Below are 24,008 nucleotides of genomic sequence, written 5' to 3'. Positions count from 1 at the left end.
GTTGTGTTGCCATTGACTAATATTTACATTTGTTTCATGATCTGAAACATTAAAGTGCGACAAACATGCAAAAACGTAAGAAATCAGGAAGGGGGCAAATACTTTGTAGGTGTATTTATGCAGACTGACTTTGTTTAATATCACAGATAGACATGATTGAAGCGCTGTTTTCAACTGCTACATCCATTACGTCTGACATGGTACGATACGATTTTAAATCACCTTGTTTCAGCTATGCCACCATGCACACACATAATTGGAAAAGAATCTCAACGACATTCACACTTCTTCCCATTCATTTATATACACAAATATGAAATGAACTGAGTGTGCATGTGTATTTGGGGGCATGGTCACAAGTCTCACTAATGCAAGTATAATGAGCAGAACAATTCATAGTGACAAACGAGGACCTGTAATAAACCATCCTCTTCACACTCATTTATACGAGTGAGCGGTGTTGTGCTCCATTGGTCCAGACAATTATTACAATTTTCAAGGGCAAATTTAGCTTTTGTAGCACGCTTGGAAATCATTCTTCCTGTTTCCATTTTTGCACCTGCTGTTGCTAACCAGTCAGTGTGACCTGATTTGTTGTGACAAAGCATGCTGTTGATTTGCTGGCTTAAAAGGACCAAACCCATCAAGTGATTGGGAGCAGAGAAAATGAACTAGAACCCTCAAGTAGGTCCCAAAGGAATTAATAGATTAAAAGGAGAGCCAATCACAGAAGAGCATTAATCAAGGTTAACAGCAACCATCTGATAACAATTCATTTTTTAAAGGCAGATCAATTCAAATTTCTGAGTTGCAAAGAAAGAAAATCTTCATATTTTGGTAAATCAGTGAAAGGCAAGATGCTTTGCATTTTTCCTCACTAAATAATGAATGTAAGAAGAAATGTTTTTCAAAAGCAACAACACCGGTCTCTTGGGATTAAACCCAAGTTAATAATTAAGATCCCAAAATAAATTAGACAAAAAATTTAAAAAACATGAACATAATATTTTTTTTTGGGGGGGGGGGCTTTGAAAGTGGGTCAAGGCTGTTGTCTGTGAGAGTTAACCTGATTGTTTTGGCCCAACATGACTGAGGGGAGAGAGCATCTTGATGGAGTCATGAAGGCAGATGGATGATGCTCACTTGTGTGTGTAGCATGTCGTGGACTGGGGAGGTGATTTCATAAATGGCCGGCCAGTGAGATAACAAAGACAATCCCAACTGGAGAGACAGAGACAAGACTAGACGGTCATGATATCGCTCTGTCTCGCACACACAAAGAAGAGGGCGGACTGAGTATCATATTCAAATAGCCTCAATTGGCTGTTGTCTTCTGTTATTGTCTGCTAGAAAAGCCATCATGTCATTTGTCATTAGTTTCCATTGATGCCTAATGTTTTATCTTTTCATAGTAATATACCACTCACACCAGTTGACATGGAATCTGTAAAACAGTTTATAGTGGAGTAGATTTTTTCCGCGTCTTTTCAACGCGGCGACAGCATCTGCTAGCATGCACATGGAAGTTCTGCTTTGATTTAAAACCTCCCTCAGCAGACCTGTGCGCTGTTCACTGTATTGCATAACAGCAGATCCATTCTAGCTGGTGCTCATTTGAACTGCAGCATGCGGCCTCAGTGAACCCTCTATTCATCTGGGAATAATCCCGTGTACGTGTTGTCTGCCTGTCTGTGGACAGCTTCTGGATACTGCGGCAGTGTCAATAATACCGGGTCCGTCTTCTATTGTTACTGCTACTCATTTTCATTTTAGAAGTTGACTGGCAGACAACTGAAGTAATCCTAAATAATAGCATGCAGGACAACACCCCAGTTTCCCATGAGACTTTTTTGTTCGGTTCTTGTTCAGTTATCATACAATATCATGCCTATCAACCTTTACCCTTTGGCATGCTGAATCTTATGGTATTAATAAAGATGTGAACTGACTTGTTTATTCAGCCAGGCCACTTGGAATGGGAATAATCACAAATACGAAGGTTACACTGTAAAAAGAGTTCTGGATTTAATTAATTAGAAGGTGGCATCTGATGAGTGACTGGAGCATTTCTCCTAATGTCCTACTGTGAAGTTAGTTGTCTTCCAATAAATTTGTAATCAATCGTTTCTCCTCCTGAAACATTGCATGCAGGAGAGTGAAGATTTGTCACACCATGCATCCACGCTGTGGGGACTTTACAATTACTCATCTAAGCTAAGTATCACGTTTTATGTATTTATTTTTTTTATTTTAATTCCCAAATTCACAATGTTTGGCAGGCTTCATTTTGGAACTGTCAATTTAAACTACACTTATTACATATTGATGCTCTATGATGTATTAATTTCCATCACAGCGGTCTGATAAACTGCAATGGCTGAAACTACATCTTGTATAAATAGACTGAAACCGGCTTCTTATACTGTGTGTACATAGCACACTAATGTGTGGTATAAATGAACATGTTACCCAACTGGTTAAACTGGCGTCCTACAACCAAGGTTAGCCAAGGTGACATAATTATACAGTGAGTGAGGTGATGCGTGTAGCGACTTGTCCTTTGCCCACGATGACAGTTTCCAAGTGCAAACTCAAGAAAAACATGTTGTTTTGACTGTTTGTTTGCACACCAACAAGGCTTTGATGTCTGAAAATGCAAACCAATGGCAAGTTTGTGCAAAATATTGCACATGAACAATGGACACAACAACAGCAACCATGGTGGACCACATAGCGACTAGTTATTGTATTTTTGACAGTATATTGTGTTTATGTGTGGCTCACCCCGAGTAGTGATGTATAGATGTAGCTAAGGCATTTCCTGAACCACCAGGAAGTATACCAAGAGGCGTCCTGATCGCCTCCTCCCAGTCTGATCTGTCCAGGAGACCATTAATCACCTAACACACACACACAAAAAATGTGTAGTATAATTGACGGTGTCAAAAAGAAATTTGGAAATTTTGGATTATTTTCTCTTTACCTCAAACAGAAGACCGTCTCCTGACAAGATGACGACAGCACCCCACTGTGACAGGTCGGCCTCTCTGACCAGCTCACGGGCGTGGTTCTGATGCTCTGCAAAAACACATGCGTATAAGTAACACTCCGTATGGCATCTCTCCATAAGCAGCTCACTCATGTCAACTAAATATCTCCCATATAAATTGTCATTGTCCCCAAAATGGCATTGTGTTAGCACTGCAAGTCCTTTGTTCAATCATACTCTATGCCGTTTAATCCTCATTAGGGTCACTGGGGTATGCTGGAGCCTATCCCAGCTGTCTTTGGGAGAGAGGTGGGGTACACTCGGGAAACTCCTCCCACCTTCCAAAGAACATGCAAGTTAGGTTAATTGGAGACTAAGTTGTCCACAGGTATGAATGTGAGTGTGAATGGTTGTTTGAATCATCATTGTGAACAACTGCAAAGTGGTTTGCTCTGGGGTCCCGCTCTGCTTACTCTTGTTGAGTCGTGATTGAGGTTTAGCTAAACCACTTGACCTTTTAAGTGATGTAAAGTATGTTTCAGTGCAGAGGTGCTAATGGTACGCCATTCATTCAGGCAGCTCCAGATGACTGTGCACTCTTAGTAGCTGCAGCGCTCCTCCATATCAACAACGTTGTGGTGTTGAGTCTCAACACGGCACAAAACATTCTCACAGGGGAGACTCCTGCACACATAATTACTTTTTTATTAATACAGACACTCGCAGTGTTGCATATTCTTGGTTGGGACAAAACATGTAGATGATACATCCATCTTCTATGCTGCTTATCCTCCTTAGGGTGATGGGGGCATGCTGGACCCTAAAGGCATCCTTAAATACCTTTAAAAAGATACATCTAACAACCTAACAACAACCTACAGTATTGACAGTATACACTATATTGAGGGTTGAATATTGCTGGACCAGCCAGGACAGCTGTCATGTTGTGTTAGCACTAGTACCAGTACCAATGTTACCATACATTTTGACAACATTTGAGTGTGCTTCTGCATGTATTTATCGTTCACAAAGACATATTATACTCGGTTGGTATCCTGGAAGGCAAACATTTCCATCAATATGCCTTACTTTGCTTTACACATTTATTGGTTTTGTTTTGGCAGTGAATATAAATAATAAATCAACAAGACGCTGGACGTAAAACCCTGCTTTTTAATCATTTATAGAGAGTGCTTTTATTGTTTTGGTTTTTTTTTTTACTGCTGCAGGAAAAGAATGTCAAATTCTAGCTGCAGGACTGATCATGGACACAGAATGTATTACCTGTGTGAATGAAGATGATAGTGTTGCAATACATGTACTGCCCTACAAGTTTTCTTTTTCTCTGTGTTCTAGTGCCATCCCAACTCACCTGTGATGAGAATTGTGTGCGGGACCCCGGCCTCATTGAGCATCCGCTGGATGTGGTTATTGTAGAGTGCGAGTGCCTGTCCTTTCCCGCTCTGTGGATTCACCAGAAGCATCATGCGATATGGACGGGTCAACTCGCTCATTTGCAACCCTACGAGGACAATGTATCACAGAAAGAGACAAACAAGACATGAGGTATGGTCTTTACGGTCTTTAAGTATACAGGGGGTACATGTTTATGTCCGTGCCTCTCAGACTGGCTGACTGATGTCGACGTAACTGAAAGGAGCCATTGCTTGCACATCTACATGTGACTGTCACTAGAGACTTAAGAGCTTCCGATGACTAACAATCTAAAAAAAAAAACAAAGAAATGCATTTATTTATCTAATCCAAGCCCTCCACATGCCAGCTGGAACCCATCCCCACAATCCTGGTCAAATCCTGCCTCTCCTCTCTGCTTCCTCTCATCTCTGCCATTATCCACTCTTCACTGTCTACCGGTACTGTCCCCCCAGCTTTCAAAACCGCTGCCGTCACCCCAATCCTGAAAAAACCTGGTTCAGATCCCAACAACTTCAATAACCTCTGCCCTATCTCCAACTTACCTTTCATTTCCAAAATTCTTGAAAAAATAGTCTCTTCTCAACTTCACGCACATCTCACCCTTAACAATCTGTATGAACCCTTCCAGTCCGGCTTCCGTCCCCGTCACAGCACTGAAACCGCACTTATCAAAATCACCAATGATCTCCTCACTGCAGCTGACACCGGTTCACTTTCTATTCTCATCCTCCTTGACCTGAGTGCGGCCTTTGACACCATCTCACACCCCATCCTCCTCAGTAGACTCTCCGAAATTGGCATCTCCCACACCCCCCTCCACTGGTTCCATTCTTATCTCACAGACCGCACTCAGTTCATTCAGCTTAAATCTTTCTCCTCCGACCCCTCCCCAGTCACCACAGGTGTGCCCCAGGGCTCTGTCCTGGGGCCCCTTCTTTTCATAACCTACCTTCTCCCCCTCGGCCATATCTTCCGTAAATTTAACATTCATTTTCACTGCTTCGCGGATGACACCCAGCTCTACCTCTCTTCCAAACCCAACTCTACACTCCCACCCCCCTCCCTCACCTCCTGTCTCTCTGAAATAAAATCATGGTTCACCTCCAACTTTCTGAAACTTAACAGCAATAAAACTGAATTCTTACTCATTGGCACCAGATCCACCCTATCTAAAGTTGACTCCTTCTCTCTCTCCATCGACAGCTCCTTAGTCTCCCCCTCCCCTCAGGTCAAGAGTCTGGGTGTCATCCTCGACAGCACTCTATCTTTTCAATCCCACATCAATAACGTCACCAGGTCAGCTTACTTTGATCTGCGCTCCATTAATCGTCTACGCCCCTCCCTCACCCCCCACACCACCGCCATCCTCGTCCATAGCCTTGTCACTTCCCGTATTGACTATTGTAACGCTCCCCTATTCGGCCTCCCTCACAAATCCCTCCATAAACTTCAACTGGTTCAGAACTCTGCTGCCCGGATCATCACCAGGACCCCCTCATTCCACCACATCACCCCCATCCTGCAGCAACTCCACTGGCTCCCCGTGACACAAAGAATTAACTACAAAATCCTTCTGTACACCTACAAGTCCATCCATAACCTTGCCCCCCCTTACCTCTCTGACTTCATACACATTCTTAAACCATCCCGTTCCCTCAGATCTTCCGCGTCCCTCCATCTCACTGTTCCCTCTGCACGCCTTAGCACTATGGGGAGCAGAGCTTTCAGCCGCTCTGCTCCCCAACTCTGGAACTCATTGCCACCAGACCTCCGTAACTCTGCCACCCTTCCCATTTTCAAATCTAAACTCAAAACCCATCTGTTTAAACTTGCCTATTCCCTCTAACAGCTTCACATGGACCCCCTCTCCCGATTTATTGTATGCTCTTATTTATTGTTTGTTGTCTTTTATCTTGTATTTTATATTGGTGTTTTTATCTCCTGTACAGCGACCTTGGGTGTCCTGAAAGGCGCTTTTAAATAAAATGTATTATTATTATTATTATTTTGATAGTTGCTGCAGTGACCAGTCCAGGGTGTACCCCGCATCTCGCCCAAAGACAGCTGGGATAGGCTCCAGCACCCCCCAGACCCTCGCGAGGATAAGCGGTACAAAATGAATGAGTTGCTGTGGTAGTCGGTGTGCACGTTTTAATGCTGTGCAACTACATCACAGTTATGTCGCTGTTGTCGTTTCATGCTTCTTAATGAGGAAGTTGACAACATGACAACGCATGTCAACATAAACGGACTGATATTTATAATAATGACCCCTTTGGTTCTCAAATTTTATGTCGACAAAAGCGGTCGACCATGACTGTTGACATTAGAAAACAATTTTTACTAACAACACACCAGACTAAATTTGTTAATCACAGCATACTAAGTGTTAAATTTGCATTCCATGGTAAACTGTGACAGCAATGTCTATTCTAAACACAAAAATTGTTTATTGGTGTCTAAATTCTTTAATATTCCAATCTTCAATTGCATATTTTGGAAATGTACAACACATAACTGAACAGTAATATCAGCACTAAGGCTAATGCTAACAGAACATAAGAGAAATCCTGGCTGATCATCTCTAAAGTAGATGATCTGTGGTTGCTATGGCAATGACAGGCAGAAATCAATAGCTCAGGTTAATTCCAGGGTGAAATGACAAAGCATATTGTTCCTTTTAACACATCAAATGAATCCGACAGTGTACATGGGGTGACTGATGTGGTGCAAATATGTTAGGGATCAAACTTTCAGAAGATTACAAAGATTTTACAAACACCAAATCCAAATCTTTTTAAACATACTGACGGATTAGCTGCTTTGGGAAGTGCATGACGCCAAAGGGGGGGCGTAGGTGAAGTCGAAGCTGGATTTGGCCATCTGTCCCAAAACAGAGGGCAAACTAAAGGTCATTGATGCTGGAGAAAGCTTGCTCATACCTAATTGACAGCTACTTACACACACACACACACACACACACACACACACAGGTCTCGTCTCTCTTCTGAACCAACTATCCTTTCACATTATGAAGCTTGATTGATGTGGAAAGAGCTTATCTGGTTTGATTGACAGCTTTGTAGCTAAATATCCAGACAAAATGTAACAAGAATTTCAAACATACAGACCTCTGCCAAGGTTTTAATCTCTCTTCTATCCTCTAATCTAGCTCTATCTACGTACCTATCTTACTGGCTAAAATTAGGTACAACTAATTACAAAACCACCTGATAAGATTTGATAGATACAAGTGTGCACAGTTGTGATCAAAAGTTTACATACACTTTTGTAAACATGGTGGTAGTATTATGTGGTCCATTGCGGCCAATGCAACTGGTGCTTTACACAAAGTCAATGGGATAATGAAAACCTAAAATCAGGTTGGGTCTTGGTTGTAGTTGGGTCTTCCAACAGGACAAATTGCCTGGCTTCTCTCCCGGCTTGCCCGAGAAGAAGTTTGAGGCATTGGCATGAACTGGTTTTTGTTTGAGTGAATCTGTTCCGTTACTGGTGTCTTCTTCGATGTTGGATGTGCTAGAAAGTTTCCCAAGAGCAAGTTTGGTTTCTTTAATGGAGATCCAGAGATTTCAGAGTTAGGTTAAGATGGTCGGTGATTTGTATTTTCGTCAGCTAAAGGATTAATTTGTGCTGAAATTGTGTGTTGGACAAATGTATGGGCTATGACGCCACATATTAACAGCTCGGTATTTTGGTAGAGCGCTGATCTATCTGTCTCCCACTTTGGTTCAATGCATATTTGTTTCCCTTTTGGTTCGAGCCATTCTTTCACTCCAAGCCAATTTTGCCATCCAGTTTCATCAGTGCATACTCTGGTGAAGATGCTAGCAATGTTGAAATATCTTTGAATAGCTTCCTGAGCAAGCAATGTTGAAATATCCTTAAGTAGCTTCCTGAACAGTTTGAAGAGCTCCTTTCTGATAATGGTGGTGGTAAGCTGGCTCTAGACCAGGGGTCTCAAACTCACGGCCCACAGGCCAAATGCGGCCCGCGGGACGCTAGTTTGAGGCCCCCGCCTTGATATGAAAGTTTAATTTGTTTAATTTCTTTAATTTGTTTTTTGATTTGCTTATTTATTTTTCCATCTTATTTTGTGTTGAAAAATAAAAATTAACATTAAACATTTAATAATTTAATAATAAATAAAATGTGTTAATTTGTTTCACTTGTTTTATTTGTTTTTTGATTTGCTTATTTATTTTTCCATCTTATTTTGTGTCAAAAAATAAAAATTTACATTAAACATTTATTTAATAATGTAAGAGTAAATAAAAATTTATTTATAATAATTTAATGTTTTATCAGAGCTTTTCCAAAGAACCAAAGCACTGAAAAAGTGGAGGGTATAGCAGACGCATTGAAGACTATTATATACATATATTTATTAATATTTAATATAATTAATATTTTTTTATATTTTTATTTTTTCTGTTTCTTTCATATATATATATATATATATATATATATATATAATTTATTTTATTTTTTTAACCTGATGTCAAAAAATAAAAATTTACATTAAACATTTATTTAATAATGTAAGAGTAAATAAAAATTTATTTATAATAATTTAATGTTTTATCAGAGCTTTTCCAAAGAACCAAAGCACTGAAAAAGTGGAGGGTATAGCAGACGCATTGAAGACTATTATATACATATATTTATTAATATTTAATATAATTAATATTTTTTTATATATTTTTTTTCTGTTTCTTTCATATATATATATATATATATATATATATATATATATATATATATATATATATATATATATATATATATATATATATATATATATATAAAATTTATTTTTTTTTTTAACCTGATGCGGCCCAGCCTCACCCAGACCTTAGCTCCAGTGGCCCCCAGGTAAATTGAGTTTGAGACCCCTGCTCTAGACTTTACAAGTCCTACAATCTCTTGGTCTGTGTTCCATTTGAGTTGTAGGACAGTTCCATGGCTTTTGTCATGGACTCATTCAGTCTTGCCAGTCTGGTTTTTCCAAACTTTTTTGGAGTTTGATTTGTACAAGACTGTACATACTCCTCACTTTTTTGTTTTTATTTCCTGACAGCTTTGTAATTTCGATGTGTTCCTGAACTACTATTTACATTTCCTGTCAACCTTCATGGGGAGGTGGAAGAGTCAAGGTATCAAATGTTTCAAGAAAAATAACCTTGTTGTTCTTGAAGTGTGTTTTCTCATTGACTCTCCCACGAGACAAGAAGCTTCCTGGTCCTAACAGACTGCGGTGCTAGAAGCCTTCGCCATGGTCAATTAGTAGTTCGACTTCCTTGGGTCTTCTTAGTTCCTCCAGTCAAACATAGTGGAAGAATTTTATGGATTCTTTGGCTCCAATAGGGTTTTCCCTTGCAGTTCTCTCAGAAGTGTTTTGTTTTATTCCCACACTTGTGAACATCTTCACCACTACTGTAGGACGTCAGTTATTTTATGTTGGTCTACACCGTATCAGGTGAGCCTTCAAAACTTCTGATCCATGTGAATTTGACTGACATAAGAGACTCCCCATCTTTCTTCCATCTGTAACTCGGCGCCTACTGAAGACGGGCAGACAAGATGCTTTAATCTTTACGGGCTCGGCTGGGATTGGTGGAGGTTGGACTTGCACTGCCCTTTCTTATGCTGCCAGCGCTGCCAGTCATCGTCTGCAGGATGAAAAATTGGCTGAACTTATGCTCCAGTTTGCTTTTAATTTCTTGGATGGTTCTGAACCTTTGGTCTTAGCTCCCTCATCTGATCCTGATGTACCGACATTTCCCACGCTGTCTCAAAAGTGCGTCCAGGTGAGCTTTAAAGCCATCTTGATTGATGCTACCAGAGGATAGCTGTTGAGCCATGGTGCAGCCCTTTTCAGCCATCCTGATTGCAGATATAAAACTTTATCTTTCCAAGAGGTGTGCCTGGGGAAAAAAACCTTGACCTGAGTTCTTCCATTTCATTTTCCAAGTGCTCTATGAGCGCTATGGTTTCCTGCCCATCAGCTGACTCAGCTTTGAGGAGTATGGTTTTTAATATAATAACTGTCTTTTGCTTCCTTTACATTATAATGGTCCCTAAAGAGTCCAGCAATCTCTGTCCGGAACTCACTTTCCATCGTCTTGTCTGCTTCTTTGACAGTAAGATTAACTCTGAACTCTGAAGGAGCCTTTCGCAGTGGCCCACTGCCTTGTGAGTACCGAAGGTGGATCCTCCATTTTTTGTTTGTTTCTCTCTGCTTTTTCCTGATTTCGGAGTCGCCACCCATTTTAATAACTCTTAAATCGTCTGCAGCTTGGCTGTGAACAGCCTGAACTTGCAAAGGCCGAAAAGATCGCATAGGATGCTTTATCAGTTCAACTCCAGTAGATTTTTTTCTTTAGTTTTATTTCACACAGTCATGTGAACCTTATTTTTAACAATACATTCTCGACCAAGCCAAATGTAATTATTTAGCACACACATTAAATATTTTTTTTAATTCTGTCCAAGACTAACCGGCAGACAGTGATAAATTACAGCAGATTAGTGAGCTCATGATTCAAGGTCCTGACCTTGCTGCCAAGGACAACCTTGTTGGCCAAATTCAAATCCCGCACACTTCCTGTGTGCCATTCCTCCTTTCCCAAAAGCATTCTGGAGGGATTTATCTTCTGTATCTCCTTGCCTCTGCCTGCTCCCCCAGTTTCCTCCTCCATCATTAACTGCAGCGGCACAGAGCCCAAGTGTGACACATGTTGTATATTTATGTACCCATCATGCACTTCAGAAGAGGACTGGTGGGTTCATGACAGCACATAATGGGTTCTAGTTTGTTTGTATGGGAATGGGTGTAACTCTGATGTGATGTGCAGTTTGTTAACTGAAATATGATTCATCTTGTGAAACCCAAGTTTGGACTCAGTGATAAGGCATTCATTGTGGAGGCCAACTATCACCATTGTCTCGTCTAGTAAACACAACAACAAAAAAAAAACGATTGTGTCTAACCTAACTTGTGCTTTACCTCTCAGCTAAGCTTGTGTTGTGATGTGTGGATGTGTGATTATGGATGTCTTCTTGGCTCCCTCCAAACTAAGACCATGGGAACTGGCCCAGATCTTAATGGAGTAATCACTACTGAGGTACCCACCATAGCATTTCCTACGGCCTAATTGAAATGGGGGGAAAACCCAAGAGCCGGAAAAATGTCCTTATAATAGCTATCTGGCCTTAGTGTGGGAGTCTGAGAATAGACACTTTTAGACTCACAATGTTCAGCAATGTGTCAACTTAGTTACTACTGTAACAGTACGTTCTTTCATACACACAGTATGACATTAAAGATTTAGGCAGAAACGGTAGACAGCATAATTAATATACAGTGTACATAATCAAAACCTGCATGTGTTTTTTGTACCTACCAACATGCTTGGATCTTGCTTTGTGGCAATGAGGCTTCTAAAGTCTGACAAACACCCATTAGGAGGGAATCCAGTTTCCACATTGAAAAGGATTAACGGATTAACACGCAATTCGACCTAGTGTGTAGTGTGAATCTCTCCCTTCTGCAATATGACAAATAGACTCAACTGCAATCTGCTAGAAACTAAGCAGTATGGCTTGTGTGTCTGATTCTAGCTGGCTATGCTCACTTTCTGCACAAAAATCCTTTTTAGCAGCCACTGTTTCACGCAACTTCATCTTTGTGTAGAGTTTACATGTTCTCCCCGTGCATGCGTGGGTTTCCTCCCACATTCCAAAAACATGCTGGTTAAATTGTCCATAGGTATGAATGTGAGTGTGAATGGTTGTTTGTCTATATGTGCCCTGTGATTGGCGACCAGTCCAGGGTGTACCCTGCCTCTCGCCCAAAGACAGCTGGGATAGGCTCCAGCACCCCCACTCCCCTCGTGAGAACAAGCGGTAGAAAATGAATGAATTAATGTGTCACGCAACTTGTCACCAAAAACATCTTTTAGTCATTTCTCAGCAGACCAGGTCTAATATGACAAATATAATATGGCTGGTACCACTAATAATTTGTTTTTTGTTTAAACTAATTTGATAAAAAGAGTTGTTGTAACATACTGTTGTATGTTCAAAAATCGTTTTTATCGACCATTCTCCTTGTGCCTCAATGTCCAAGCAATGGCTAACTTCAGTTTCAATGACGTTGAACGGCCTATGTCAGTCAGCCAATCCGCGTGGCGTCACCGTAAATGGCTTCCACTGTACTGCCATTCCTGAACATTCACAAACCCCTTAGAAGCAATAGACATACATTATGCTCACACTTTTCCATAATATTGCATGTAAAGTAAGTGGTGGCTTTGTGAGTACATAATCAGAGACCACAAAGGGTGTGGATGGAGGAGGACAAGGAAGTGGAGGAGGAGGTGCTGGTGGTTAGCTAGCTGCAGCTCTATTTTAGGAGAGGGCTGAGAGTCGACGACGGACATGAAAATGCTATAGCGCTGTGTGTAGATGTTAGTATAGTACCACAGGCTTTGCTCTGAGGAGATGTCACTGAACAAACAAGACAGAAAGCGTATAAGAGAAGACGTCAGAGTAAACATAATCTGCAAGTCTGAACAACTACTTTAACATTCAGTGTCATCAATTTGAATATGCATCAGACCAAATCCCAAGTCTACTTATCGTTGTCAATAAAAAGATGAAGTGATTGCAGACAGAAAGAGATGAAAGGCAACACGTGTAGGAAATGAACTTCCCCATGCCATTAAACCACAAAGACGAACAATAGTGGTAAATCAGCTTCTCTTTCAATGGCTCAAATGCTCCACTGACTGTCACTAATTCATACGCATTCTTGCCACACAGAGAGCCTGAATCACTCCCGCACATACACCCCTCAAACTTAGATGTAGATATTTTTAAAGTGCTCTAAAAGGTGATTTGGTCCCAAGTTGTTTTTGCAGGCACGTTTATGCGAGTTTATTTCTAGTCAACATCAGGCCTGATAGGGTTTCAGTCCTCTTTCTGTTCACACTAGTTCTTCATACAGCCTTTTAATACTTTCTATACTTCAGCGTTTATTTTGTCCATCCAACCGTTTTCTATGCTGCTTATCCTCATTAGGGTGCTGGAGCCTATCCCAGCTGACTTCAGGCAAGAGGCAGGGTACACCCTTGACTGGTTGCCAGCCAATCGCAGGGCACATATACATAATTTTGTGTATTATTGAAGTAATTTCTCCACTTTGACAGAAATGAGACATTTTTCTTGGAAGCAGTAAGACTGTCAGTAAGAGAGTACACAAAGTTGTGTAAGTAACTCAGCCTTGACATGGATAATAATTTATTTTTTCATTTTTCGTAATTAAAAGACAAAACACTAAATGTGAAAATCCAATTTATCCAGACACCCAAACATTCATTCATTCAATTGCTACCGCTTTTCCTCACGAGGGTCGCGGGGAGTGCTGGAGCCTATTCCAGCTGTCTTTTGGGCGAGAGGCGGGGTACACCCTGGATTGGTCGCCAGCCAATCACAGGGCACATATAGACAAACAACCATTCACACTCACATTCATACCTATGGACAATTTGGAGTCGCCAATTAACCTAGCATGTTTTTGGAATGTGGGAGGAAACCGGAGTACCCGGAGAAAACCCACGCATGCACGGGGAGAACATGCAAACTCCACACAGAGATGGCCAAGGCATGAATTGAACCCTGGTCTCCTAGCTGTGAGGTCTGCGTGCTAACCACTAGACCGCCGTGCCGCCCACACCCAAACATATTAACTACAAATATATTTTATGGAGAATAATTAGTTTTACGTGCAGAAAACAATGTGAAATAATTCTAAATGATGAATTGCTCAAACTTAATGTTGATACAGACTTCCCATACATACTGGCAAGATCAAATTCAATAGTGTTTCACATTTTTATCAAAGTGCTGGGACCTGTAATTTTATGTTGGCCCCGTGGCGGCTTATTTAGATGTGGCACTCAATAAAATATGCACAGTGACAGCAAGTTAGCTGTGCGTAGGGTGCTTGATTTTTCGGAACGACACAGTACAGGACAAACAGACTAGTTTGGTAAGTGTTACAAAAACTCAGGCAACATCTTGGCGAAATGTTTGGATGAAAACTGAATCATGGGAAAACCCAAGTTTGGCTGTAGTAGCAATGACTTGACTAATGCAGGCCTGGATTTCAGGACCTTTCATTGTTTCTCACTAAAAACGGGATATCTCTGTTGCGTCAGCGAAAAGGTAATGTTATTTACTTTATTACTGGACATTGATACCATTTCTGTTTCAAAAATTTAAGTTTTAGTTTATAAAGTGTGATCAGTGTCTGCTGGTGGAACAAAGAATGACCTCTGACACAAAAAAAGACAGTCATCCTCCGAAGTATCGAATCCCATTAGCTTATATTACAGTCATTGTAATTCATAGCCTTTTGCTTAGCAGAGCTCAAGTGATTCATTTGATCAGTAACCTCTTGGGCCAGCTGCCATGCCTGGCCCATAATAATGATAATGCTGTCCACAACACAACTGAATCCCTCTATTGGCAAAATAGGATCAATAGTGTTGAGACAAAGCAGAAGCGACAGCAGCTGCTCAGTCAAGTATGTTTAAAAGGAATGACATGTATGGAAATGGATACAACACAAAGATATCAGTATTAAATTCATGTATCCCAAGTATCCAGCCAGCCCTTCTCATTCTCATTCTGCAAAAGTGGGTGTAGCACATGACTTGACAACAAAGCCAGTGAAAGGCTTGGAAGAATCTTACGTTTCCCAGGGTGGAAAACCTGTCTGATCGCTGCAGTTTCATGTTTAGCAGCACACAGTAACACGTCTCCAAGACTGCTGTTTTCTCCTCTGACAATGCCAGGCTGTATTAAGTTGCAATGTGCAAAATAGATTTGTCCAACCTGGGAGATGCTATGTGGGTCACAGTGTGCCACAGTGTGATACGTTGTATATAATGTTTTCATACAACTTAGTAGAGACACATAAGGGGATGGCTTATGTTTGGCAATAACATAATCACACAGAGGTTAAATGTACTTGTTAGCATGACAAGAATTTAAACTACTCTAATTACCTCCTGTTTACTGAACCCAAGGTTGAGAAACCCTGTACTAGAAGACAAACAGAGAGGCAAAGAAGCAGAAGTTACAGAGGACTACTTTCTTTAAAAAAAGTCACAATATATCACATGGATATTTTGTTTATTATCGTGGGCACATACGCAGTCTAGTTGGAGGACATACCTCCCACTTTAGACTTTTTATCTTGAGCACACAGTAAACACAGATTACCTATAGTTGAAAGACATGTCTCCATTCTTGTGAGGAGAAGCTGTGGTTGCTAAGTTTGATCGACAAGGCCGACACAAAACACTCAATATGGAAGGGAGTTAAAAGATATAATGGAAAGCTACATAAAAGGATGTGTGTATGTGCCCTGCAATTGGCTGGCAACCAGTCCAAGTTGTACCCTGCCTCTCGCCCAAACCCGCGACCCAAGTGAGGATAAGCGACATTGAACATAAATGGATAAATACAAGGGAATGCCAGCGACTTCTGGCCTCTGATAGGGCAAAATAAGCTGAGTGGGACTTGTCAAAGGGGGTGGATGTGGATGTCAAGAACACGGGTATATGCATCCCAATCACTGTCAGGAATAACACCACACCTGCCATCATCATAAAGGTCAACAGGCAAATTAAGGTTGCATTGTTGAGCTCAAAGTAACAAACGTTTACATCATTGACCATCTGACAAAACTCAAGGCACTTAAGTGCCAACTACATCAAGTTAAAAGCAGGACCAGAGGAAGCCAAGTACTCCATGTCGAAGACATTAAAGAACTGGATGAAGACAACAAGAAAGAAATTAAAGACAACTCAAACACTTAAGTCTAGCATCCTAAATGTTTTATTTAATCGTTTTATTGAAAGTTTAACCAATTGAAATGTATGCCTGTTTATTATTAACAATTTATTCCTAATTGATCATTTTTCACATTTTACTTTTTAGCTTTTCAGCCTCTCATTACTTTTAACTTCATTTTTTAACACTTCTTTACAGGAAGTGTCAAAAAATGCAAATGACAAATGTGAAAAATATTGTAAAGTGTCAACAAGTCAAAGTTATGGTGTGAATGAATGATCATTAATAGACAATAAGGGTAGGATTAACTCTAAAATCTGCTTCTTCCTACTCCTTATCAGACAAATGTAAGCATGTGATGTTCCTTCATGTAACTTGTGACTTATGTCGGAAACAAAAGCATACATACCATACCATGTTTCACTATAATGACATAAAATGTCAAATTTGAAGTCAAAAATGTCATTTTTGTCAACAGGATTTTTGTGTTGCACACTAAGGTTGAAAGACAAAGGGGATTACATAGGCTTTATCAATTAATTCATTATTTCAAAAGACTTTATCAGGACTGTTATCTGGTTATCCTCATTCATCTGCCTTCTCCTAAGTCTTCAAGGTATATTTTACTCAAAAAATACATATTTTTTTAAAACATAGAAATAGTTATGTCCATGGTGTTGCCGTTTTAGGCAAATTTAAAGAGATATAAATTCTAAAAAGATTTTTCTCTGGAAAAATTCACCTATATTAAATGAACACAGCCCAAATTAGCCTGAAAATACAAACCTGAATGTTATCCCTATGATTTCTTAAATAATAATCACCACCACGTACGGAATACTGACAACACAACACTACAGTAATGTAATACATACCAGCTATTTTACACATCACCCTTACCGTCTCCAATGTTCTGCTGCCGGCTGCAACGTTCCCGCACCGTCCGAGCCCACTTCTCCGCTTCCTCCAGGTTGGCTCGCGGGTCCTGGAACTCGGAGATCCGGAAACAATGCTCCACTCTCTGCCGTGAAAGCCCGGAGCTCATCCAGCGCCGCTTAAGTGGGTAGAAATAGACCTCCAGGTATGCTGTCCGGTGCGAGTTGTCATCTTCCCGGTAAGCCCGCGAGCCGATGCAGTCCTTCAGGAGGAGCACTCTTTGTCGGCCCACATGTATTGCGCTGAGCCGCTGGACGATGAACTCCCTGTCAGTCAGGCTCACGGCACACCTGACTTTTCGGTTACCTGTGGCCGTGAATTCCCCGTACAGCGTGTTCATTGGTTCGGCTGTCTTCATGTCTGTCAGTCACTAGTGGTAAATGTCGAAGCAGTCCTTGCATGAGTACTCGGCCCTTTGGTCTTATTTATTCTTAAAAAGGAAAACTTGTCATAAAGGGAACATTCGTCACAAAAAAAGTCAACACTGCCACCATGAGGTACAGCATGTGAGCGCACACAATGATGCAAGCCAATAATGTCCATCCTGACCTGGAGCCACGGGTCCGGGAGAAGCTAGTAGCGGAAACACAGTCACATTGCTACCCGCTTGAGAGCCGAGAAGCGCGGGGAGACTTCTGGATATCTGACAGTCGCTGCCGGTCAGACTGCTGTCAATGTTAATAGGGGGAGAAAGTGTTATATCCGTTTGTTCCACAAAATAAGAGTATCGTAGCTTTTTATCTTTGATCAAGAATTTGTTCCAAGTCATATGATTTAAACATTTAAAGCTTGAATTTCACTAAAGAGTAGATCCAAGAACATTTTTTTATTTAATATGAAAAAGCAATGGAGAGACCTATTGTGCTTTTATTTTAAGGGCTTAACACATTTGTAGGTGGTGCTGTTGGTGGTTCTTGTGACTTTTGGGTGTATACTCAGAAGCAAGTTTACTGGCTATATCACCGTGGTAGCTAGGCCCTGATCACATTTTATATTTTTATATTGTTTTGGCACGTTGAAATAAAGTCGCATCCACACTGTGCAAGATTAGCATATAGTTATATCCAAACGGGAACGCATCACTGAGTGAAAACGATGTAATACACAAAACACACCAACGTGTGGCGCTGTAGACAGACACGCCGGTGGAACAACATGACACTCCAGACCATAGACGAAGAATGAACAAACGTGTTTCATACTTGTACCAGTCATTATGGAGTATAAGACAAGAACGAGTATAATAATTTCACTTTAATGTCTACGAATAAACAGATCGGTGTTTTACGTGTAGGGCAATGTGTGTCACTAGCTGTAATAAAAGTTTTTATCGTCATTGTAGCCTACAGAGACAGTAAATTTGCTGTTCATCAGTAAAGAAAAATTAGCCTGGGCGCACTCTTGCTAACTTCAGTAAGAAAAGTAGCTATTGGCTGTACGGTCTAATTTGCATGTCATTTGCATATCATTCTGTAACTACCCTCACTCTATTGTTGCCTTTTGTTGATGAAAATCTTTTTGAACTCCTCATATCGCACCATAATAATTAATTGCTCATTTTACATAAAATACATCAGCTGGGATCGCTTAATTTTTGCACGAAAGTGGAATAATACGACGTCAAAGGCCCCCTTTTATGTAAACGTGCACTGAGCACAAAGTCCAGAACCCTGTAATGCAAATACGATTAATTTCTAAACATACATTATTAATACATTGCATACTAGTAACAAAAATAATTGAGTTACACAACACACATTATGTCTTTTCTCACAAAATAATCCGGTCTGCATTACTGTTTGCTTTGTTCATTTGAGTAAAAAGTTAATATAATGAATTTCAAACACGATATGTAATTTAATGACGCAGTTACTTTTCTCACCAACAGATGGCGCTGCTACACAGGGTACTTGTTAGGAAGGTATGTCAAAGTTTGAAGCCTGCCTATCGGTGCTGTACTCACATAACACGCAGTATTTTAATTGAAAGTACTCCGCAGAGACATTGAAAAGTGATTTTATTTGGCCAGACGTCCTGGGATTATGTTGCTTTTGTTCATTCTATTCTTCCCCTTCTAATATTATTGTTTATTTTGCCATATTGTATGCAGCAGCTGGAACACAGACCAGTGGTGGGTGCCCACCACTAATGACAATGATAATGAGGAAATTTGCTGTACAGTATAATGGTGAGGAAGACATGTTTGCTATGCTTTAAACTTCAACAAGTTGCTGTTTATCACATAGTGTATTTGTGACATAGACTCTGTGACTCTCACAATTCACAGCTGTTGTCAAATCAAAGTCATCCTTATGTTGTACTATGCTGCAGGCACACATGCAAGAGTAGTGAGATAAGTAGGAGGCGACATATGAATATATGCAGATGGGAATTAGCAGTCCCAGTAAACACCTGGAGCCAAGGGGGAAACGTTGCAGAACAGAAAGAGTATAGGTAAGACATCACCTTCAATGTAGCATCACAGGCTTGATGTGAATTAGAGCATACAGTGAAGAAAATAAGTATTTGAACACCCTGCTATTTTGCTATTTCTCCCACTTAGAAATCATGGAGGGGTCTGAAATTTTCATCGTAGGTGCATGTCCACTGTGAGAGAGATAAACTAAAAAGAAAAATCCAGAAATCACAATGCATGATTTTTTAACAATTTATTTGTGTGATACAGCTGCTAATAAGTATTTGAACACCTGTGTATCATCTAGAATTCTGACCCTGAAAGACCTGTTAGTCTGCCCATTAGAAGTCCACCTGCACTCCATGTATCATCCTGAATCAGATGCACCTGTTTGAGGTCGTTAGCTGCATAAAGACACCTGTCCACCCCATACAATCAGTAAGACTTTAACTTGTAACATGGCGAAGACCAAAGAGCTGTCCAAAGACACCAGAGACAAAATTGTACACCTCCACAAGGCTGGAAAGGGCTACGGAGCAATTACCAAGCAGCTTGGTGAAAAAAGGTCCACTGTTGGAGCTATCATTAGAAAATGGAAGAAGCTAAACATGACGGTCAATCTCAATCGGAGTGGAGCCCCATGCAAGATATCACCTCGTGGGGTCTCAATGATTCTAAGAAAGGTGAGGAATCAGCCCAGAACTACACGACAGGACTTGGTCAATGACCTGAAAAGAGCTGGGACCACCGTTTCCAAGGTTACTGTAGGTAATACACTAAGACGTCATGATGTGAAATCATGCATGGCACGAAAGGTTCCCCTGCTTAAACCAGCACATGTCAAGGCCCGTCTTAAGTTTGCATATGACCATTTGGATGATACAGAGGAGTCATGGGAGAAAGTTTTATGGTCAGATGAGACCAAAATAGAACTTTTTGGTCATAATTCCAATAAGCGTGTTTGGAGGAAGAAGAATGAAGAGTACAATCCGAAGAACACCATCCCTACTGTGAAGCATGGGGGTGGTAGCATCATGCTTTGGGGGTGTTTTTCTGCACATGGGACAGGACGAGTGCACTGCATTAAAGAGAGGATGACTGGGGCCGTGTATTGTGAGATTTTGGGGAACAACCTCCTTCCCTCTGTCAGAGCATTGAAGATGGGTCGTGGCTGGGTCTTCCAACACGACAACGACCCGAAGCACACAGCCAGGAAAACCAAGGAGTGGCTCCGTAAGAAGCATATCAAGGTTCTAGCATGGCCCAGCCAGTCTCCAGACCTGAACCCAATCGAAAATCTTTGGAGGGAGCTCAAACTCCGTGTTTCTCAGCGACAGCCCAGAAACCTGACTGATCTAGAGAAGATCTGTGTGGAGGAGTGGGCCAAGATCCCTCCTGCAGTGTGTGCAAACCTGGTGAAAAACTACAGGAAACGTTTGACCTCTGTAATAGCAAACAAAGGCTACTGTACCAAATATTAACATTCATTTTCTCAGGTGTTCAAATACTTATTAGCAGCTGTATCACACAAATAAATTGTTAAAAAAATCATGCATTGTGATTTCTGGATTTTTCTTTTTAGTTTATCTCTCTCACAGTGGACATGCACCTACGATGAAAATTTCAGACCCCTCCATGATTTCTAAGTGGGAGAAATAGCAAAATAGCAGGGTGTTCAAATACTTATTTTCTTCACTGTATTTATATGCCATTTGCAGCATTTGAAAAATCAATGTATCCACCGTATGGACTTCACAATAAGAGGCTTTTCATTTCAAACTGCAGGGTAGATGCTGATTCTTCCTGAAAGCTATTGATTAAAAATGGCACAGCTGAGATGCAGAAAAGGAGTTGTGAATGGAGACAAGTCGATTTTCCCTTCTACACTTTTCCAGCTGTGAGCTCTCTTGGAGCCTTGAAGGGGGTGGGGTGGGGGGGCTGTCCTCGCATGCGGTGACATCGCTCACACCCACAAATGCTCATAGCATTGATGTCAAAAGTTTGCAGTAATTGCAGGCATTCCCAACAATTAGGTTTCTTCAGTAGAAGATGACTGACACAAGCTTAATAACTGTTGAACAGCCATTATCTGTTGCCAGGGCGATGTCGCACAGATGTCAACTCACTGCATATCATCACAGGGCGTAAATCAAAAGTGCATGTGCAATATACACATCAGCGAGCCTTCATACACACACAGTGGCCGGTGACAAAGTAGGAAGTCGGTATATGTGGCATATATCAATATTTAAATCAAATTGGCATTGCACATGACACATTTGCCATCTGGGTCGCTTAGCATTGAAGGCTTGCAGAAAGGTTTCGCCTGTCTGCCTGGCTCTCCTTCATTTGCCCCCTCTCTCCTTAATTCTGCTCTGTTTCTTCCCATGTCCTCCCCCATTGTCCGTCACAGTACTGACTTTATTATATAAGAGGAAAAACAAAAAGCCTTAACTGCAGCCCTTCGCCAAGATGCACTTTTTGACTGATGGAAGCCAAGACGTATTGTGTACATCAAGACTCTTAGGCCTCAAGACTTGAGAGAAAGATGGCCAAGTGATGCGATATTCAAAATGAGAACATTGTCGAGGGTGCTCAGTAACCCATAATGGGACAATTTGTTGGCTTTTATCATATATTCATTTCTACCGCTTTTTCCTCACAAGGGGTGCTGGAGCCTATCCCAACTGTCTCCGGGCGAGAGGCAGGGTTCACCCTGGACTGGTCGCCAGCCAATCACATTCATACCTATGGACAATTTGGAGTCGCCAATTAACCTAGCATGTTTTTGGAATGTGGGAGTACCCGGAGAAAACCCCCGGAGAGGGAGAACATGCAAACTCCACACAGAGATGGCCAAGGGTGGAATTGAACCCTGGTCTCCTAGCAAGCAAAAACATTTCCATTAAACACTGGGGAGGGATGCTGAAAGTAGAACTTCCATAAAGGTGTCACTCCTGAATTAATTTACATTTTTTGCTTAAATTACAACATTGAAATATTAGTTTAATGTGTATTATGCATGAAAATAGCCAGTAAACAGAGATGAATCTATACATTTGGTACAATTAGCATTGGCGGAGGTCTGTGTCTCAACATGCTGTACTAAATATTTTTTCAGAAAACCAATGTATTTTGGCATTGCTACCTTAAAAATACAATGTCTGGGGTTGTTAGGTTGTTTTTCTATAAAGGTGAGGAGAGCTCAGTTGTATGTCATGTATGAGGAGCATGCTTCAGTGCATCAGTTCTGTATTGGTTAACGTATAAAGCGTTTTCACTTTTTGAACTGAACTACTGAAATAACTACATTTTTTAAAGATATTCTAAGTTATTGAGATGCACAGGTAGCCCTTGTTTTATCATGTTATGATGTTTCGTGGTTACAAACACAAATAAAAAAATAATACATAGGTGGAATTGTACATAATACGTTACTACACCTTTTACTCCTTTTTGTTAACTTTGCACATCCTGCAAGACAACCACAGGGATAAAAGTAAGGATTGTTATTATTTATTACTGTATTTCATATATCCTTCACTTAAATGTTAGGTACAAATTCCGACTCAACACTAAAATTTGACTTTCATAGTCTTTGGAGTGGAATTTGAGCAACACCTCAGGTCCGGAATGCAGAATTTTTGTGACCCAGCCTCTTTTTGTCTTTCTTTTGCTTACCATCTTTGGAGTTTGTCCTTCTGTCTATTTTAGTGCCGCACCACCCACCCACGACAGGAACCTGCATGCTGCTTGCATGAATAATAATACTCCATTTAGTACAAACCGATGGTGGCGAAAGGAAGCTGTAATTCTTTTGCCCTTTAAGGCTATTTCCTTTCTCCATTGTCAATTTTAATCATTCATTTTTTGTGTGTGTGTAGAACATCCATTAATAGATAATCAGCAGTGCTACAAAATGTCACAAAAATGCCCATTTTAATTTCTAAGACCTTTACAAATGCTAAATGTATGTTTTGTTCAACTGAAATGAATTATGTTTCCTACTTTCAAAAATACATTTTTGTATTGTTCCTCCCACTCCTGTGTATAGTCCAAATAGTTGAAGTGAATCCAAGAAGAGCAGACAGCGGGAAAGCCCATGCATCTTCCCTTCTCATTATGTATAATGTGGACATGCTTTACTGGGTCACACCCATTCTGATAGCCCGCTTGTTGGAGCGTGATGTGGGAGGATTCAAACAGGGGCATGCCATGTGCATTTATGTGTCACAGGAGGCGATGCGCACTCTTGCAAAATAACCAAGTTGCCTGACTCGATTAGAGAGAATCCATGTAACTTTTGCAATGTGGAGGATCACGGAATGCTGCAGCCAGTGGGCATTA

The 24,008-nt window shown here is 40.8% G+C and overlaps 1 protein-coding gene and 1 long non-coding RNA gene across 3 annotated transcripts in view; one reads left to right on the top strand and one right to left on the bottom strand.

The window, feature by feature from the left end:
* Positions 1-17,898, bottom strand: part of LOC131133557 (sphingosine kinase 1) — a 21,993-nt gene extending 4,095 nt beyond the window's left edge. Inside the window, exons 1-4 of the mRNA XM_058078949.1 lie at positions 17,210-17,898; positions 4,362-4,511; positions 2,984-3,078; positions 2,785-2,900 (exon numbers count right to left, since the gene is read on the bottom strand). Coding sequence (XP_057934932.1) covers positions 2,785-2,900; positions 2,984-3,078; positions 4,362-4,511; positions 17,210-17,603 — 755 coding nt within the window. The 5' untranslated portion in view covers positions 17,604-17,898. The remainder of the gene's footprint in view (positions 1-2,784; positions 2,901-2,983; positions 3,079-4,361; positions 4,512-17,209) is intronic.
* Positions 17,803-24,008, top strand: LOC131133573 (uncharacterized). Of its 2 annotated transcripts, none has more exons than XR_009130892.1 (5): positions 17,803-17,904; positions 19,134-19,166; positions 19,356-19,433; positions 19,577-19,699; positions 22,328-24,008. It is a non-coding gene; the product is annotated as an uncharacterized LOC131133573 (long non-coding RNA). The 2 variants fall into 2 exon arrangements; XR_009130893.1 differs by lacking the exon at positions 22,328-24,008 and adding an exon at positions 21,447-21,574.

This window comes from Doryrhamphus excisus, chromosome 1, assembly GCF_030265055.1.
Source record: "Doryrhamphus excisus isolate RoL2022-K1 chromosome 1, RoL_Dexc_1.0, whole genome shotgun sequence".
Classification (NCBI taxonomy): Eukaryota; Metazoa; Chordata; class Actinopteri; order Syngnathiformes; family Syngnathidae; genus Doryrhamphus; species Doryrhamphus excisus.
This window is presented reverse-complemented; position numbering and strand designations above follow the sequence as displayed.